General features: G+C 44.6%; 1 protein-coding gene across 2 annotated transcripts in view; it reads right to left on the minus strand.

Annotated features, from left to right (window-relative positions):
- map3k5 (mitogen-activated protein kinase kinase kinase 5) overlaps positions 1 to 20,000 on the minus strand; it is a 54,390-nt gene that overhangs the window by 586 nt on the left and 33,804 nt on the right. The window contains exons 16-30 of one of the 2 annotated variants that reach the window (XM_012826655.3): positions 19,849 to 19,976; positions 19,191 to 19,327; positions 18,030 to 18,135; positions 16,676 to 16,833; positions 14,769 to 14,946; positions 14,007 to 14,024; positions 12,844 to 13,021; positions 12,066 to 12,234; positions 11,520 to 11,705; positions 9,514 to 9,619; positions 4,368 to 4,611; positions 3,916 to 4,028; positions 3,359 to 3,471; positions 3,135 to 3,211; positions 1 to 2,319 (exon numbers count right to left, since the gene is read on the minus strand). The exon at positions 1 to 2,319 is cut by the window's left edge and continues 586 nt beyond it. In XM_012826655.3, coding sequence (XP_012682109.1) covers positions 2,259 to 2,319; positions 3,135 to 3,211; positions 3,359 to 3,471; positions 3,916 to 4,028; positions 4,368 to 4,611; positions 9,514 to 9,619; positions 11,520 to 11,705; positions 12,066 to 12,234; positions 12,844 to 13,021; positions 14,007 to 14,024; positions 14,769 to 14,946; positions 16,676 to 16,833; positions 18,030 to 18,135; positions 19,191 to 19,327; positions 19,849 to 19,976 — 1,972 coding nt within the window. In that variant the 3' untranslated portion in view covers positions 1 to 2,258. The remainder of the gene's footprint in view (positions 2,320 to 3,134; positions 3,212 to 3,358; positions 3,472 to 3,915; positions 4,029 to 4,367; positions 4,612 to 9,513; positions 9,620 to 11,519; positions 11,706 to 12,065; positions 12,235 to 12,843; positions 13,022 to 14,006; positions 14,025 to 14,768; positions 14,947 to 16,675; positions 16,834 to 18,029; positions 18,136 to 19,190; positions 19,328 to 19,848; positions 19,977 to 20,000) is intronic. The other variant, XM_012826656.3, reaches the window with a different exon arrangement.

Genomic DNA, 20,000 nt, shown 5'->3' on the forward strand with positions numbered 1-20,000 from the left:
GTAATCGACTCAAACATATAAAGCCAAACAAACCATTGTTTTTTCAGTGTCTGAGCTCATGTTGTGCACAAAACTGAAAGCTGAAATATATATATATAATTTTATTTTTTTAACTGTGACTGCAATGCACTGGAAAGTACAAGATTGAAGAATTTAGAGTAGTGACAGATAAAAACACAGCAGACTGGAAGCTGCTCGAGGGCACCTCCGATAAAACAATGGCAAGTTAAACGAAGCAACAGGGTGGCAAATCTGCGGCTCTCAGGCGATTTCTAGTCAGTCTCAGGTTTTGTAAACAAAATGGCCGAAAACCTTTGACATCGACAGCAACGGAAAAACATAACGACTTCAATACCATACCGTCATTGGGTGTCTATGACAACTTCACTGCAGCATGCAAGAAAAAGCCTGATATGTTTTAGTGAGGGATGGGACAGACCAAACCACATCAACTGCATGTGGACACAAAGTGCAGGTTTCCATTAAGGGCCCTAGTTTGGTGGTAAACCCGGTGATACATTAAATTTTTTTTTTAAAAACTGCCATATCCTAACAGGCTTTTAAAAAACGTTTTTTTTTTTTATTTTAACAACAAAAGAGTGTCTGGAAAGAGGTAGTCCAATTTGTCCAACTTCAGTTAAATGTCCAGTCAGCAGTAAACGAATGTCATCCATGATGTAAACACACAATTACTTTTCTTGTTATGTCTACTCATGTATTGTAGTGTAAGTAGACTACGGCAGAAGATCAAATGCCGTGTCACCACAGAAGGTCTCTTTTCTTGGCATGGCTGCAACGGAATGCAGAAAGACGATGCATAAACATATCTCCGAACCTAACCCAGTGCTCGGCTAAACAGGCTTCCACGAACCCCTTCAGTTCTGCTGGGGTTCCAGATGCAGCGACAGCATCAAGTAAAGGTTACCTGAGACGAAGCTAATGTGCTGTCGCAGTAAACGCTTGAGATCATTCTTTCCCATCACCACACCGCATGAATCTTATTGTGGAAAAGAGTGCAAGTGCTATGAAAACCCAGGTTTCCATCTCAACACCTCCACAGAATATAGAGCTGACCTCTCCTGCTCCCACGAGTCGCACCGCACCACAGCGTGGTGAGTGCCACAATGACTGTCAGCTATGTATTTTCATTTGTCTCAGTTGCAAGTGTTTTTCATTAGACGAATGTAGATGATTACATGTTATGTCTTATTTCAGACCTAAATACATTCTCCAGAAAGGATGGGTTGATGGGATAGGCTATATCTGGCTCAACATAAATAGCTCGTCGTGGAATCTAAGTGAGCAAAACTGTGGCATTTTCTGTTTTACAGTCTCAAAGTAGAATGATCAACGTAGAATGATTAACAATGTAACGGTCAGTTCGAAAAAGAGGAGTGGCTTGGGCATTCTAAAACATGTCTGACGAACTACGATTACGTGTTAACAGAAAAAGCACTATGGTTTATCCTTATTGGTGGACCCTGTCCCTAACCCTAACCCTAACCCTAACCCCTCAGCCATACCGCCATCTCCTCACACTGAAACCTCTTCTGACACGTTCAGTTTAAAGATACTGCTTGGCAATGCTATTGGTCGGCTTTAACCAAACCTTTCCCGAATTCACTTTGGCCTGGTTCTGCCCACGTAGCGCAGAACAGTGTGCATGTGCTGCCGTTTCCGCCATGACTTTTTTACTCTAAAACTAGCGCCCTAAAGGTCTTTTTTATGGATTTATGCCAGTGGTTTCTGGCCCAAACACACAGAGATGTGCACCAGTAGGCTGCAGCAAGAGGCTTCCCAATAGGCTTGGGGTCTACTCCTAACTCCCGTGTGTAATCTGGAACTAGTGTGAGAATGGGCTGCTCCGGGGCCTGAAGGTTACACTTCCAATGCAAAGCAATGAGTCTGCTCATAAACACCCACTGAGAATTGTGTGTTTTCTCAGAAAATTAAATATCATTTAAATAGAAAAAAAAAAAAAAGATTAGTTTGTTTCAGTTTTTAGAAAGAGGAATTAAAAAAAATCTTAGTGGTGCTGGATCAGGCGTGCTGAGATTCTGCAGGGCCCCTAGTCTCTGTAACAGTTCCCCCAAGAGGCCCTGGACTAAGCCTGTGTTAAGGTAAACTCGCCGAGCTCAGCGGACTCTTAAAGGGGCCTGAGCGACAGATATTGGTCTTGTATTCAAACACTGGGTGTAAAGTGCAGTGTCGGGAAAAGGGAATACTGCTGTACGATGGGGTTTTTTTTTTCTTCACTCTCAGGACGGCTTCTCCCTGTGCTCCGAGATGGCTTTCCACAGCCGGCACAGGATCCCCCCTCTGAAGAGAAACAAACACATACACACAAAACAGAGTGAGCACTACATCCTCATACAGATATTGTGAGAGTGAAAAATCTGCAGCAACTTCGTCAACTCACATGGTGCTTGGGTGAGAGCCATGTCTACGAGTGCAAAAAAATCCAGCAACAGAGACTAGTTTAGACTTCCATGAATTTCGACTGCTTTTTAACCACAAGTGTGTGTGTGTGTGTGTGTTGCTTGATTCTTGAAACGTTTTGTTTTCTGGCACACACACTGTAGACCAGGGTCAGAAGTAGCCTAGAGTCGACCGCTACACGGTCAGCATAGTTTGCTACTGTACTGTCATTCAGTCTCTCCAGCCTGCTGGGTAAAATGGCCAAGGTCAAAGGCTTGACTGGCAGAGGAGCTGCACTGCTTATGAAGCATACAGTATGCCTGCGTGCCTCTGCAAGCTGCTCTGGACACAAACGTGAAATGTGCTGTATGGCCAACACTAAATTGAAAAAAAAATTCAACACGGGCACTATTTTTAGATCTTTTTGGGTCGGCGGATGCGATTACATCGTATAGCCGTTTTGCAGTTGCTGGTTATAGTGTTCTAACTCAATACTTAGTAAGTTTGAACCCAAAAAAGATCTAAAAAATAGGGTTTGAAAAATTCCAAAGTTTCCCGTTAACATGTCAAAATGTAAATACAGTTAAGGCTTCAAATCATGATAAACTGTGGAGCTATGTCTAACGAGAACGTGATTTCATACACAGCGTTATCTTTTGGTGACTTATGTTGCAGAGAACAGTACAGCAGGCAGAATGCTATGCTGTGAATCCTACCGTAGTCTCAAACTCTTCAGGTCATCCCTGGTTACAAAGTAAAGAAGATCATCAAGAGTGTAGTCCTCTGTGGTTATCTGTTGATGAATTTAACAGAATATATTAGAAGTCAATTGACATTGTTGGAGGCAATAGGCGCTTCACTGAGGCCCAGTGAGACGACTACCTATGTTAGCAAGTGGAATATCTAATGTTGTATCCAATGCTTATGTGAAGAGTCCTACCCTCTCTATGGCGTCCTTGTCGGCCCCGTGTAGCCTCAGCCACTGGGCCAGCTCGGGGTCTCCGGAGGCCTGCTCGCAGGGGTTCCTCTGCCTGACCGATGGCGTGGGGATGTCTGTCGGAGAGAGGAACACACAACAGCGCCCATCAGCAACGCTCACAGCTGCCGGGTGAGTGCGACACACTCACTTAAAATACATTTCTCTTTGCAACGCTGGAAATATTTGTGCCTGCGGCTCATCGGGTATAGCAACCTGATGCCAACGACACCAAGATCATGGGTTTGTGTTCTAGCAAACTGTCATAGGCCACAGAAATGTGTATCTGCAAAGTCGCCCTGGATAGAAGTGTCTAATGAATGAATGAATGAAAAAATAAATAAAAAAAGGATTTAACTCTCTACCTTTTATTCATGTATGTTCTGATCGTCTATTTGTTTGCCTTGCCTACTGGGATTTTAGATATACATTTTGTATATAAATGAAAGAGACTCGATATGACTTGGCTTCAGGCAGTGTCGTGATTGGTAAAGGGAAGCAGAGGCCGTTTCGGGACTCACCGATGGGCTGTGAACGCGATCGAAGGAGCCGGATCTCCTGGTCTCTCTCCTCAAGCACCTGCTGCAGGATGGACTGGTACTCGCGCTCCTTCTCCAGGAGCTCCTCCAACAGCCTAGGACACACGCACACAACGTCCTCAATCAAAAAGGAATGGCCTTGCAGAGTTGACAAGAAAATATATCTATATTTATTAAGTCAATATTCCCATATATTTCGGAATTTCTGAAATGAATCTCTGTTATCTACAAAAGCTGTTGCAGTGTACTTAAGGTCCAGAGAATGCATCATATATCCACTAGGTGGCAGTATTTACGATCAGCAGGGGGAGCTTGTGCAATATTTGTGCTTGCCTTTGATCAGGAGGTGAAAAAGAGGTCATACTAGACACATATACTGTATACAGAGACACAGTCACAGTCACAGTCACAGTCACACTCACACTCACACTCACCTGTTGGTCTCTAGCTTCATGCGGCCCAGCTCCATGCTGACTGAGCGCTTTGCATTGTGGGACTCGTGCGACACTGTTGAACTGAGCGTGCTCACACCCGACGTGGCCACTGTATCGTCGTGATTGGCTGTGGGCTCAGGGCGGTGCTTGCGGGTGGGCGTGTCCTCGGGCTCCACTTCCTCATCCACATCGTCCTGGTCAGTGGGGTCACTTTCTGAGGCCAAGCTGAAGTGAGGTCGGAGTTCTGAACACACACACACACACACACACACACACACACTCAACATTAGCTAGCAACCGTTGACATCCCACTGCCAGTCTTCATCTCAGGCTAATTAAAGTTCATCTATACTGAAGCAGCTTGGATCATCAAAAAACGCAAACACTTTTAAGACGGCGTTCTCCTACACCAATAACACACACCTATCTGTACTCAAACACCTTTAAGATGGTGTTCTCTTAATTCTACCAATAACTTATACCTATCTGAGTGGACCACTCCTTTAACGCTGCACACATCTTATCATATAATGCTTTCGGTATAAAAGGGACATTCACAATCATTTTGCACATGGTCACGCAGGCTAAACACAAAGCTTAAGAGCTTACACAGTGAATCAGATCATATTCTCCCTCGAGTAGCCTTATCAAATCAATAAACACTACTTTAGAGTAAGACCTGTTAGCAGCTGCGTACACACTCGTGGCTTCTGTGTAATCCTGTTTCAAATCCGTCAGGCATTGTGTTTCAACAAGAGACTCAAGAGCAACTCTGAACAACTGTCTTAAGCGGATCAGATCCTCACAGCATCTTTGCCATGTGACAGCAAAGAGGAAACTCATAAATGGTTAATAACATGAATCAGGAGGCCATTCATGCCATACGTCCTTCAACGGGCTCCACCTCAGAGTTCCTGTTGAGGCAGAGGTGGACTATATCGTAATAAGAAAGTAAAACTAGCCAGAACATTCCTGAATTTAGATAAGCTTATGGTATGTGGCAGCACAAAACACATGTCAACATTCATTCCGGCATGAAGTAAGTCTCAAGAGACATCAGGTTCCTTGAATGAGACAAGGGATTGCAGGACAGCGACTCTTTGGAGCTTGCTCTTCAAACCTAAACCTCGAGCTCTGTGTATTACAGGTGTGGCCTCAAGGGACAACATCCCAGAGCATCAAAAAAACACACTTGCCACTAAAATGCTGGGCTTTGGGTTATGCTATCAATCTCAGCTGGGCTTTGGGTTATGCTATCAAACTCAGCTGGGCTTTGGGTTATGCCATCAAACTCAGCTGCATGGTGCGTCCATTACTAACACTGTATGACAATATCCATATTAGTACAGTTTTTAAAAAGGACAATTATGGCCAATATGCAACATTTTATTCATCAGTTATGATAAATAATTAACAAGCATAATATTTATATATGTATTTTGTCTGGGAAAGTGTTACTTGGTAACATTCCATTTTTTAGATTCTGGCAGGGAGCTGCAAAAAGCAACAGTGGGGTTAAGCGAGAAGCATCTTGCCAAAGTGGCTGTGAGTCATGCTGCCCACCTATTTCGTGTTTGTGTTTGTGTTTGTGTTTTATGATAAATGATTTTAAACACAGGCAGCCCTTGTGACTGCCATTCTTTTGGCTCGTGACAACAGCTGGGTGCTCTCATGTGGTCAGTCTTTTGATCTCTGAGGAAGTGTCTACCGTATAGATTCTGAAGGGGCTAGATTTTTTTTAAGGCTTCTCATATTTTCACACATTCTTTCCTCTGCATTGGCTGAAACGAAACTGGTCTTTCTAGCCAAACAGGCCATCCACCACAACATCAATATCATAATTGACGCCTTATCACTTGTTCCTTCCAAAATCTCTGTGTCTTTATTGATGACCAACTGACTTTCACTGACCACATTGCCTCTGTCTCCCGGTTGTGCCGCTTTGCGCTATACAACATCCGCAAAATCAGGCCGTACCTAACCCAATATGCCACCCAGCTGCTGGTGCAAACCTTGGTATTGCAACGCCCACCTAACGGGCCTGCCGGCATGCGTGGTGAAACCACTCAGTGCGTTTACATGATGGTATAATTCGAATCTTGCTTTAGTCGGACTATGCTATCTTTTGGGGCAACTGCTATTATCCCTATATACATGGCAGTGAATAAATCGAATCATTGGCCGAAAGCATGTCATATCCGATACGATAGGTGGCGGTGTTTTCATTACAACTAGTGGTGATACAGCCATTTCCGCTTGACCTCTTCACCACTACCAACAACAACAACAGTTGATTCAGCATGAATCACGTCTGTTCATCGGTCCAGAAATGCGTGTTGCCTCTTGGGTTGTCCATCGCGTTGTTTGTTTGTTTGTTTGTTTCTGCTGGGCCGACGTGTTTATAAGTTACATTATTCAAAGGTGAAGAAACGAGAGAGAAACGCACGCACATTCACACGGGGATGGCCTAGTGTTCCGAAAGCCCGATATTCCGAAATCTCAATATTCCGAAAAATAGTCCTCCTGGCGAAATTTAGAAATATTTTAAGTGGCACAAAACACACACAGCATTTAGTTCGCGCAGCGGAGCAGAGACGCTCACCGGGCTATCACGCATATAACTTTTCCTAGGCAATATTTGTTAACTTAGCCTACTCTGGTTTTGAATATTGAATACCACTCATGCAAAGGAAATCACCGGCACATTGTCGCAGGATATTACGCAGATCTTGTCAAGCACTGACAAAGCATGCATGCGTTGGCAATCATAAAAGTATGTTTGCGATGCAAATGCCATGTGTGTAGTATTCTGAATTAAAGTTCATGCTTGTGAAATAAATGCATTTATATGTTTATGATTGTGTGATTCATTGGGATGTGCATGTGGGCTATAGTGGTTCACGTTGCTGTGCTCACAATTTCGGAACAGCGGGCTGTCGGAATAATGGGCCTTCGGAACATTGCCATGGAACCCATTCACACACACACACACACACGCGCGCGCAAATAATGGGTTACAGCCTAAACGCATTGCCCTTCTGCCAGTTGCATCAAATTGTTTTAGTACTTCTTCGCTGTCGATTTCCAAATCTGTGTGAATATTAATGAGAGCAAGTCCAGTCAGTCTTTTGTCAGTCATCGTACTTCGTAGATATGTCTTAAGACGCCTCGTTGTACTGAATGACCGCTCAGCAGACGCTGTGGAAACGGGCATTGTCAACAAGACCTTCAGGACGCAATGAATGTTTGGGTAGAAATTTGCCGAACTTTCCAGGGCTTGACAAAGCTCACTGCGTTTTGGCTGTAACTCATTTAGCTGTCTCCACATCTCCAGCTCTGTATCTGCATCGTCAACGCTAGGCATTAGTTGTCCGTACTCCGACATTATAGTTTCCCCATTGTAATAAATATGCGTTCATGATAAAAAAAAATTCTTCTCGCATAGCAGAAGGTATGCACAGTGCGTACGGCTGCATGCGCCACTGGAACTCTGTGCAATTAATACAATACAATACTTAATAGGCTAATTTATACAATATCTCCTCGTTTGAGTGTGGTTGTTTGAGTGCAATGGGAGTGTATGATCGTTGTTGTCTATAAACGAAGGCATTGCAACGGGAAAATCTACCTTTCACGTCTGTCTTTAGAGGGCAGCGCCAAATAACCGAACAAAACTCAATAGCCGAGTGACAGCTGATTTGCTTTCTGATTTGACAGTACTTTTTCGTGTTTTTTTCAGCGCCAGATAACCGAACAAAACCCAACTCACGCTTGCCTCACGGGTACAATACCAAATTTCATCACATTTGATAGAATGAAGGACAAATTAGTTGTGAATACTATCACCGAGTTTGACAGGTATTGGTCAGGTAATAGCCAAGTGACAGCTGATTTGACAGTACTGCTGTGTGTTTTAATCGAATAAAATGTGGAACGTCCTTATACGTGTTTAAGGAGGGGTTGTAAAGGTGCTCATATCTTCGGACCTCTTCTGTTATGTTTGTTCATAATCAACAAGAATAAGCTTGTGAGACAGTCTGCAGGATATTCATAAAAAAACGTGTCATTAGTATGAACAGTTGAGACAACTTTTCTCTCTTTCGTCTTCCGGGTCACGACCTGGCAGGGAGGGAGGGAGGAGGGCGGCGGGATCTCAAGCATGCGCAAAGACGCAAAGTCCAGTTCCTAATCCATCCGAATTATCAACCGGATCGGATCGAGTTATCCAGGGGTGTTAATCGGATCATAGTCGGACCGCACATAGTCGAACAAAGGTGTTTACATTAACACGGATAATTCGATTTCAGTCCGACTAAGCCAGTTATTCGAATGCATGTAACCACGGTCAGTGATGATCCAGAAAGCGGCAGCGCGTCTGGTGTTCAACCAATCCAAGAGGGCACTTGTCAGACCACTACTTATTGAGCTACACTGTGGCTGCCTGTAGCTGCTCGCATCAAGTTCAAGTCACTTATGCTTGCCTACAGAGTGATTGCTGGTTCTGCTCCCATCTACATAAATGCTCTTGTAATGGCCAATGTTACACCAAGGATGCTGCGCTCGTCTAATGAGCGTTGCTTAGCACTGCTGTCTGTGCAATTACAGCAATCTAGACTTTTCTCATTCGTAGTTCCACGTTGGTGGAACGAGCTGCCTAGCACTACCAGAGCAGGGGCGTCCCTCTCTACCTTTAAGAAGCTCTTGAAGGTACCTTCCTTCCTAACTTGGACTTCTACTAGTACTTAACTTGCACTTACAGCAGTTACATTCCTGCACTTTTTTTCAATTTTCTATGTAAAACAGTATTTATTGTTACACTAGGTCTCTATTGCTCGTAGCTTGACTGTTCTCTCCCTTGTACGTCGCTTTGGACAAAAGCGTCTGCTAAATGACTAAATGTAAATGTAAATGTAACTGCACTGACAACATGAAGGAAGCTTACCTTGTCTATGCATGAGAGTGATTTTGAGTATTATGATTACGATCAGCTACGGTATTTTGTCATTCATAACAATGACATACTGTATATATGGGTTCAGTGAGTTCGGTGCAGTGTATATAAGTGTGGTCTATGTTGGGAAAGTCTATTTCTGCAAACAGGGATGGAAATAGCCGTGGAGAGGCTTGAATGGGATCCAGACATTACCTGGCACCAGGATGGTGATGGCCGTCTGCACCGCTTTGCGGATGATGTTGTCCAGGGCAAACATCCAGTGAGGCTTGATGTTGTGGTTGCGAAGGACTTTGTTTACCTGGAGACAAGCAAACCCACAGAGACATTTATTAATCAACTGGAGCTTCCTTCGAATATACACACGTGCATACACACACACACACACACACACACACACACACACACACACACACACACACACACCAATCACACACACACACACAACAGTCACACTCACTTGAGCATTTAGTCTCACACACACATACACACACACACACACACACACACACACAACAATAACACTCACTTGAGCATTTAGTCTCACACACACATGTACACAACAGTCATACTCACTTGAGCATTCAGTATCACACGCACACACACACACACACACACACACACACGTACACAACAGTCACACTCACTTGAGCATTCAGTCTCACACACACATACACACACACACACACACACACACAAACGCACACGCGCACACACACACACACCCACATAAAGAAGGCCTGCCATGTGGAGCCACATAAAGAAGGCCTACATCTTTCAAAATCTGATTCAAAAGACATGCACTCTCCTTACCTAATTCCGTTATCTAGCACAACCAAAAAAAATCCACATAATTGGATCATTTGAACTCTTTTGGAAAGTTTTATTAGGACTGCAAATACGGAAATCATTTGAATCTTGTGTCCCTATTCCCACCTACTAATTACCATGTCTGTCCACAAGGGAGCGCCCCTCCACACCACACCACACTCATCTCTAACTGTGCCAACCAGTCAGGGAAAGGAGTCGTTTGCATGACTGCTTGCGCGGCAAATGACATAAATATGTCTCTACCGTCTGGGTTAACGAAAAGACTTCCCCATTTCTTTTTTTTTCAGTATGAAAGATGTTCCCCCGAAACACCTCACAAAATGCCAGAGAGGAAATGAACCAAATGAGGAAGAAACTGACGCGACAAAAATATGATCAGCCAAGCAAAATTGCGCGATGTGTGCAATGTTCTCAGTTCCGCTGTGAAACTTTTTTTCTAGCAGGGCAATTATAGTAACCGTTACATTACACTACATTACAATACATTAACAGTGCTTGACAGCAGTCCATCTGTTGTGTTCGCCGGTGGGTTCAATTGGTGGGTTGGGATTTTACTATTTTTTTTTTAAATACCAGACAGACTGAAATTACATTAAAGGCTAATTTAATCTGTGCCCATGTCATTTGTTGTGAGTTATTAAATGGCTAATTGAATCAAATTAACATTTAATCAGTTCAGATAGTCACATCATCTTTGCTATGTGACAGCTCAGAGGAAACTCATAAATCGTTAATAACATGAATCAGGCAATTCATGCCATACGTCCTTCAACGGGCTCCACCTCTGAGTTCCTGTTAAGGCAGAGGTGGATTATAGCGTAATAAGAAAGTAAAACTAGCCAGAACATTCCTGAATTTAGATAAACTTATGGCAGCACAAAACACATGTCAACATGTTTTATAAATAATATCTCTCAAAGCTCATTCTGGCATGAATTATGTCTCAAGAAGTTCTTTGGAAATTGCTCTTCAAACCTAAACCTCTAGCCCTTGAGGGCATGGCCTCAAGGAACCGCTCAACACTTCTTGGAAAACCCACGGTGCTTCGCTGAACAATCTAAAGTGTAGCAACCACTCTACCTTTACACTTGTTTTCAGAACATAAAGCTCCAGCCTTGTGCAGCAGGACCTGACCCTGTAACCATATGCTTCTTGGTCTTGGCATACGGGCCACCCTCACCACATCCTCAACATCCATGATGCTTCACTGTGACATAGAAAGTGACACAGATAGTGTAGCACAGTCGAACCTTGAAATTGTTTTTATCTGGGTTTTTTTTTTAGAACACAAAACCCCCTAGCCTTGTGCTTCAGAGCCTCAATATTCGGCCAGGGCATGGCTTTGGGGGGAGGTGGCAGGGTTCGCTCACCGCGTCCTGGAAGCCGAAGAGCACGACCTGCAGCTGGCTGATGGCCGCGCTCTCGAAGTCCAGCTCCAGCTTGAGCTGTGAGAGCGTGCCGGCGATGATCTTGCGGTCGGCCATGCGCACAAAATCACCCAGGCTCTGCACCAGTGTTGAGACGTGCTGGCGCTTCAGTTTGGTCTCCTCTGGGCTCTACACACACACACATACAGAGAGAGAGATGAACATTAACATACAATAACATTAACATATGATAAAAGTACATACTTAGGATGAAAGAAAGACTAATGACAAGACTGATTTAGAAAGGGGAATATGCGATGGACAGACAAGAGTACACATAATTGTTCTACACTTTGACAGACAGAGAAAGACAAACTGGAACAGAGACACTGAAAGGGGGAGAAGAGATAAAAAAAAATATAGAGAGAGAGAGAGAGAGAGAGAGAGAGAGAGAGAGAGAGAGAAGGCGAGAGGGTGGGCGAATGAAAGCGAGAGACAAGACAATGAAACCTGGGTTACAGAATGGCTTGAAGTGGGCTTGAGGCTGACCTGGGTAAGGGTCTCCATGAGGTTGGCCACCACCTTGTCCCGGTCCTCGGTGAGGATGCGATGCAGCGTGGCTCTCCGCTCGCTGTCCTTCCTCAGCATGAAGAAGCCAGAGTCCTTCTCCTCGGGGGACGGGGGGGCGCTGTGGTCATCAAAGTTTTCCACAGGGATGCTGGGAAAATAACAGCTCCATTACACATCATTTAACTGGTACACCGCAGCCTGTTCTCAGTAGCCACCTTAGCGCTACAACACACAAATCTGACATGTGAGCATAAATCTACTATCGTAATGGAGTTAATTATCGGAAGGCGCGTGTTATTGGCAAATGTTCGGGTTGTCATGTTAACCAATTATTAAACTTAGCATATCGATTGTTAATCCATTATTAAATTTAGCATTTTGATTGTTTAAGAAAATGGCCGATGTTTGACACTGTCCGATAACTGACATAGCTATGCTAGGTGTTCGCATGGTCTGAGTAGTCACTGTCCACTTATAAAGCCTGTTCATGTTACAGCTGAATTAACTGACTTACTGAAACTGTTATTTAACACTCCAGGGGAACACATTGTGTTCAAGTAGCTCACTGTCAGAGAAACTCTTTAAGTGAATAAGAGTTTGACAGCAGTCCATCTCCGAAACGATTGTGGGAGACATTTCAAATCCTTTCCGCTATTGGAGTGGGACCATATTTCTGTCATCCCACAAATGTCTGCAAAAGATGGTAGGATACCGCACTCTTTCTTTGAGAACTTTCCGGAACGTGGGCTGTGCTCACCTGAGGAAGAGCGACCTGGTCCCTTTGACCTCTCTCTCACTGTAGCACTTGATGCTGGGCTTGAAGCTGAAGGGGTTGGCGGTGAGCTCGTTGTCGGGGGAGACGGAGCCGTACTCACTGCTGCTGCTGGTGTCCTCGACAACCACGGGCACGGGCAGCGAGATGCTGCGCAGGTACTCTGAGGACGCGGACACCAAATGATGGAGATAATTACCAAACACTGTTAATGACTTTAGAATATATGAATCAAGTGCCTTGTTTTAATAATAATCTTAAATGCTTTTCTTTTAACAGGGACATGGCTTTTCTGTGTTCCTGTGTATATGTGTAACTTTGATTAACTGGCACCACTTATTGTTTTCTCGACCCTGAGAAAATACAAGAAGCTCGGTTGAGAACCTTGTTTTGACTATGATTGTTAAACACGTACGGCGTCGGCATTAGATAAATCTAAGTATATAAACCCTGTGCGATGTTAGTGAAATTGCTTCACTTTCATCCTTGTGCTGTGAGTGAGCCCGATTGCAATTGTTCTTGTTGAATTAATATACTGATTGACAAACTCCGGAGTCCTGAGGTAACTAGGGTGAATTTTCACCTATCACCAAACACCACATGACACACAACTCGTGGCGTAGGTTCTTCCTTGGCACAGCCATATAAAGCGCCTTGAGAGAATTTTATTGTTTTGGCGCTATACAAATAAAAATTGAATTGACTTGAATTGAATGTAACACAATATACAGGAAACAACAGCATGCTATGCATCCAGCTATATAATACAATACACAACACAAAGTGATACATCACAGACCCAATTCGATTTCTATAGATAACAAAACAACATGTGACGTAAACGTAGGAGAGAGAGAGAGAGAGAGAGAGAGAGAGAGAAGTGCAGGAGAACGGAAGACACAGCTGTGCAATACCACGCAATACAATGCACAGCCTGTTATATGGACAGTGCTGTGCAATATCAATACAACGCACAGCCTGTTATATGGACAGTGCTGTGCAATATCAATACAACGCACAGCCTGTTATATGGACAGTGCTGTGGAGTTCTACCTCCCAGGTAACGCGTGATAATAAACCTCGAGGGGAGAAAAGATAGCAGAGTCTGAAGAGGAGGAATTCCAGTGGAAGGAGAACAAACAACTCACCTGTGCCAGGGGTCAGTGCTATGATGCAAAAAAGACAATAGGCGTGAGAATTAGACATGATCACACCAGGCACAACATGCTTCAGAGGAGAATTTCACTGCAAACAAGACAGTGGCTTAAGGTCCCAACATGAGGACAATATTAAAAAGCAGTCAAAACACGAGGTGTGTGGCAGTTAATTGTACAAATAGCCAAAAAAAACAGCTTCATAACAGCTGTGTACAGTGTGAGATGTAGAAGTTCTGCTATTCTCCTTGTTGGTTGCTCCTTATGTAATTATTTGTTAATTCTCAATCCATCATGCTGTTTGCTTCAATCCACAAGCATGGAATTCCCATAGATAGCTATCTATCTAAACATGATTTTCTTCTCTACCAAAGACATTGCATAATGATATACACAACCCCACTGTGCGTGTCAAAGAAAAGAAGTACCCTTATCAGTCTCAACCTCTGAACCTTAACAGATGAACCCCATTTGACACGATTTATATTAAGTCTGAGTGTGTGTGTGTGTGTGTGTGTGTGTGTGTGTGTGTGTGTGTGTGTGTGTGTGTGTGTGGCCCTATATACCAGTATCTGTGTTTGTGTGTGTCAAAATCGTGCATGAACGCATTCCTTATGGGGCATTTTTGTGCTTGCATGCAACTGTTGACTAAAATGCACGAGTGTGTTCCCAGGTGTGTGTGTGTGTGTGTGTGTGTGTGTGTGTGTGTGTGTGTGTGTGTGCGTGCGTGCGTGCGTGCGTGTGACCAGAGCCCACCTGTAAAGCCACTCTTGCCACGTTTCTTGCGGCTGGTGACCGTCAGGAACTCATCGGTGAGCAGGTCCATGGCCGTGGCCCGCCGGTCCGGGTCGGGCTCAAAACAGCGCAGGATGAAGGCCTTGGCCTCCGTCGACATGGACTCTGGAATCTCAGGGTGGATCTTAAACATGCCAACCTGTAGTGGGCAGTCCAGAGAAAGAAAAAAACCTTGTAATAGACACTCCTATGACAGACACTCTTGTAACAGACACTCTTGTAACAAACACTCTTGTAACAGACACTCTTGTAACAGACACTCTTGTAAGAGACACTCTTGTAACAGACACTCTTGTAAGAGACTCTTGTAAGAGACACTCTTGTAACAGACCATCCTGCTCTTGTTGAAAACATTTTTGGAGCTTTTATCTGATGAAGGTTACAGAGATAAACACACAAACACCGAGATAAACACACAAACACACACATACTCTTTCTTTCCCGCTTTCTTTCCCGCTCTCTCTCTCTCTCTCTCTTTCTCTCTCACACACATTACACACCAACAAACCCACATTCACACACACACACACACACACACACACACACACACACACACACACACACACACACACACACACACACACACACACACACACACACAAATGCATTCCTATTTTTCAAACTGTAGAAACAGAAGCCCGTCTGAGTTCAATGTTGGCATTTGAGGAATTTCTTTCATGGCTTCTGAAATGTTCAGTTAGTTGAAAGGAATTTACACCCCTCCCCCACCCCCACCACCACTCTGACCAAACAAGCAACAACAAGAGCTTCACACAGAGGCCCTCTGCTTCCCTGTGCTTCACACATCTGCTTCCCCCAGTGGCCCCCAGGAGCTCAGAAGGTCAGTACAGAGGTACTTCATGGAGACTTCAAGGTTCACTGAGAAGCTTTGATTGAGATCGATGACTTGAGGCTGGACATCAGCCCTGTTTGCACAGCAGCATCACAGACACGGCAGACGCTAGTCAGCACCAGTGTGCTATTAGCCACCCGTGAACAATGCAAAAGTGAAGTTCAGTGAAGACTGGGGGAATTCCACAGTAGCTGTTTAATTTCCGTCTGCTAAACTCTGCAAATACCACCCCCACCCCCCCTGATAATTTCTTCACACAGACGTTTACCTCACTGTTGAGAGATGCTCTTTAGAAATATCGTTCCCATTGTTTTGCTTTGCTAAATTCCCGGGAGCAGTTCTATGTCTAAATATGGCAAATGCTGGTGAGCGTAGACCGTCATTCCTTCTTAGCTCATATTAGTCTGGGGTGGAGTGTAGACCGTCGTTCCTTCTAAGCTCATATTATTCTGGGGGGGGGGGGGACGACCCACAGATGCAGATCACTGTCTGCTTGCTTTATTTTCCACATTCAAATTAGAACCGGTCGGACCACCCGGTAGCTGGGGCTGGTCTTTGAACGTTTAAGAGCATTTCTTAAGGGGAAACATATGCAGACACGTCCAGTCCACCGATGTGAGGCCTAGCCTCTCCAGTACTGCTGAGGAAGGAAATTATTTCCAGTCTGATCCAAAACCTCCCCCAAATATTTCCACTTCGGGCCTACAGACCCAGACAAGGTTGTGGTGCTGAGGTTTCAGTAAGACCTACAGTAGTCTCCACTGCCACTAGGGTGTTTATCAAAAACACAGACACACTGATCTAATACATCAATCAAATATACCTCTGATGAACCAGATCCAATTAAAGACAACACCAGAATAGGAGATCGTGTTTGGTTTCGTGAATGAGCCTTGAAGAAGATCAAGCAATCAAAATACTTCAAACTGCACTTCTCACACATCTGCTTTACACACCGTGTGACATAGTCTGTCATAACACAACAGGATACATCCCACCCCTGGTGACCTCTGACCTTGAACATGGCTGCCTGTGGCTCCCCCAGCTCGTAAAAGGGGGGCTTGCCCGTGGCCATCTCTATGATGGTGCAGCCCAGCGACCAGATGTCCGCCGGCTTGCCGTAGCCTCTCGGCCCCTTGTCTATGATCTCGGGAGCCATGTACTGCAAAGTGCCTGCAAAATAAGAACATGTTTAAATTACTGGGACACAAGGAAAAAAAACAAGTAAACAAATAAAAAAAACAAGTAAACAAATCAAAATCAAGGCTGTGCCTCGTCACAGTCAATTTTGAAAATTGATTTTGAAGCGAGTAATGTGTGACAGCTGGAAGGCGTGAAAATGTATTCATTAGGTTAGAAGTGACTTTATAGGCTACCGGTGATCAAAGTCAAGCAACCCAATTGGATTGGACTGTAATGAATAAGTAACCGTGTCAAAAACCAAAGTAAAGTCATTGCAGTAAATCAAATACACACGAACAAACAGGACTGTCTGGGTTGGCACAGCGCAGCGGTCTTAGTAGGTGAGGGGTAACTCTGAGGGCATATCTGAGGCTGGGTGTGTACAGGGTGTCCAGAGGGGGCTATGCCAGTAAAAGTGTGCCTGTCATGTGAGTGCCGCTGCACAGACGCCAGGCTGTATCTGGAAACCATCTCCTGCCCGCAGGACCCACCCCCCCGCCCACCCCCGACATCAGCTGATCCACGCCAGACAGGTCATGATTGATTGCCCCTTGGTAAGGGTTGGCATTGTGATTTTCTTTCCAATCACCTGACTCTACACACATACACACACACACACACACACACAACACACAACACACAACACACACACAGACACACACATGGCACAATCTCAAACCACAGCCCCAAACACTCCCATTTACACACATACACAACACACACTCTTCACACACAAATCCAACCCCCACCCCTTACACACTCGCTCTCTCTCTCACTCACTCTATCTCTCATACACACATGCTTTCCCACACACACACACACACACACACACACACACACACACACACACACACACACACACACACACACACACACACACACACACACACACACACACACACACACACACACACACACACACACACAAATATTTCCTGTCTGCTGCAACCCAGGCTATTCTGAGAGCCATTCATTTTCTGGCGTCTCCTCCAGGGACTGGTAAAATGTGGGCGCGGGGTCGTGAGAGCGGCACTACACATTCACAGAGGGAGAGGCTACTGTAAATACGACCACTGAGGCACTCCTGTTTGGCCCAGGGCTTTATGAGGCTGTGCGGAGAAGAAGGAAACAGAGAGGGAGAGGGAGAGAGAGAGATAGAGAGAGAGAGAAAAAGAGATGAGTTGTACCGGTAAATGTCTCCGTGCAGGGGTTGATTCCCGCCAGACGTTTGGAGGTACCAAAGTCTGAGATCTTCAGAACCCCACTGTAGGTGTTTATGAGGACATTGTCACCCTGTGGGGAAAACACACACACACACACACACACACACACACACACACACACACACACACACACAATAATAATAATGAAATCAATTCAACAGAAAAATGTGACAAGGAAAAAAGTTGACATTGAACACATGAACGGTTTCCAGACAAACAAGCACAAAACCTCTGATCATTTGAACCCCTGTAAACTGTCGGGGGCTCGACCAAAACAAAGTGATTAACATTTACATGAATGGCCGTCGGAGTCACTCAAACAGTGAAATGAGGTGGAATTGAAGGCTGCAGGGGAGGGACTGAGGGCAATGAAACCTCTTAGGTAGAAGACTTTAAAGCCTGAGTTAGCACTGACGCACTCAGAGGGAATCCTCCTGGATTACGATAAAGAGGAACTCTCCAGGCAATAAAGAGCAGTGTGCACACAGCAAGCATGCTGATGGGGAAGTAAATATGGTGACAGGGTGTGTCCTATGTCATGGCTGCAGAGCCCAATTGTGCTGACGGATTTGTAAACACTGCTGTCATCACGGATTTGAGCCTATATTCAAGGGCAGTCCAGTAATGGTTTTCATTTCGAGGTCAAATGTACCCTCCCAAATATTCATCTCCAAAGTAGACTGCAGTACAGCTGCACGGGTTATTCAAGTTTAATGGACTATGAAATGGATACAGCTAGACTGTTATGGATGGATGCGATCTTGCAGCTGTTCTGCAGAAGGTGGTTTGAAAAAGGTGGTTATTTTTTACAGTACAGCTGTGTTCATTACATATGTATCTGAGTTCCTTTCCCCGTGATACCTTGTTGTTTTCATTTAACAATATATTGGCTGTAACCAATCAATTCAATTCAATTATATAATTCAAAATAATAAAATTGTCTCAAGTCTCAATCACTAGTCGCATTCCTTTGTAATGAATATCAGAAGGAGAATGGCTAAAAAAGCTGACGTGTTTAGCTCTGCTAGGCTGCAACCTCAGGCGTGCCTGTGTCAGAGGGAAGGCCTTATTAATAACACAACGGGGAATAACGCCCTTGGGGATCGCCTGTCACATAAAAGTCACCTTGATGTCTCTGTGTGCGATCTGGTTATCGTGAAGGTACTTGATTCCCTCCAGGATCTGCTTGGTGTAGAACCCGATGGTGGGCTCGTTGTTCTTCAGCGGTCCCCACTTCGATCGCAGCAGAGCCGAGAGGCTTCCTGGAGCACCAGACAGAGGGGGTTTTATGCTAACAGAATGACAGAGCGGGCCTGCTAGTCAAAGGGTTTTATGCCAACAGAACGACAGAGCGGGCCTGCTAGTCAAAGGGTTTTATGCTAACAGAACGACAGAGCGGGCCTGCTAGTCAAAGGGTTTTATGCTAACAGAACGACAGAGCGGGCCTGCTAGTCAAAGGGTTTTATGCTAACAGAATGACAGAGCGGGCCTGCTAGTCAAAGGACGCTGAACAGGCGATTTAACCAAAACGAATCATCAAAGTCGCTCAAGACATTAAGAGTTTTCATTTCAGATTTATGTTTCGATTAGACATATTTATACTAAGAACTCCTGGAAACTAGACTGAGAAATAATGTGTGACATCTGTTAGCTAAATGCCAGGTGTTTACATTGCGATGAAATGCAGTATCGTGTATACACTTGGTGTATCTGAACACTCCTATTGGAGACCAGCCTCAGTCTATCTTTCCCAAGCGCTAGCCCTTGCGCTCTGGTCGTTTACCTCCAGGCACCTGTTCCATGAAGATCTTGATGAAGCCGTTCTCACTGATTGAGCCCAGGTACTGCACAATGTTCTTGTGCTTCAGGTGTTTGTGGAGCGCGATCTCTTCATGCAGGGGTTGGGAATACCTGAGGGACGAGTTGAGTGTTGAG

Source organism: Clupea harengus, chromosome 15 (assembly GCF_900700415.2).
Source record: "Clupea harengus chromosome 15, Ch_v2.0.2, whole genome shotgun sequence".
NCBI classification, from domain to species: domain Eukaryota; kingdom Metazoa; phylum Chordata; class Actinopteri; order Clupeiformes; family Clupeidae; genus Clupea; species Clupea harengus.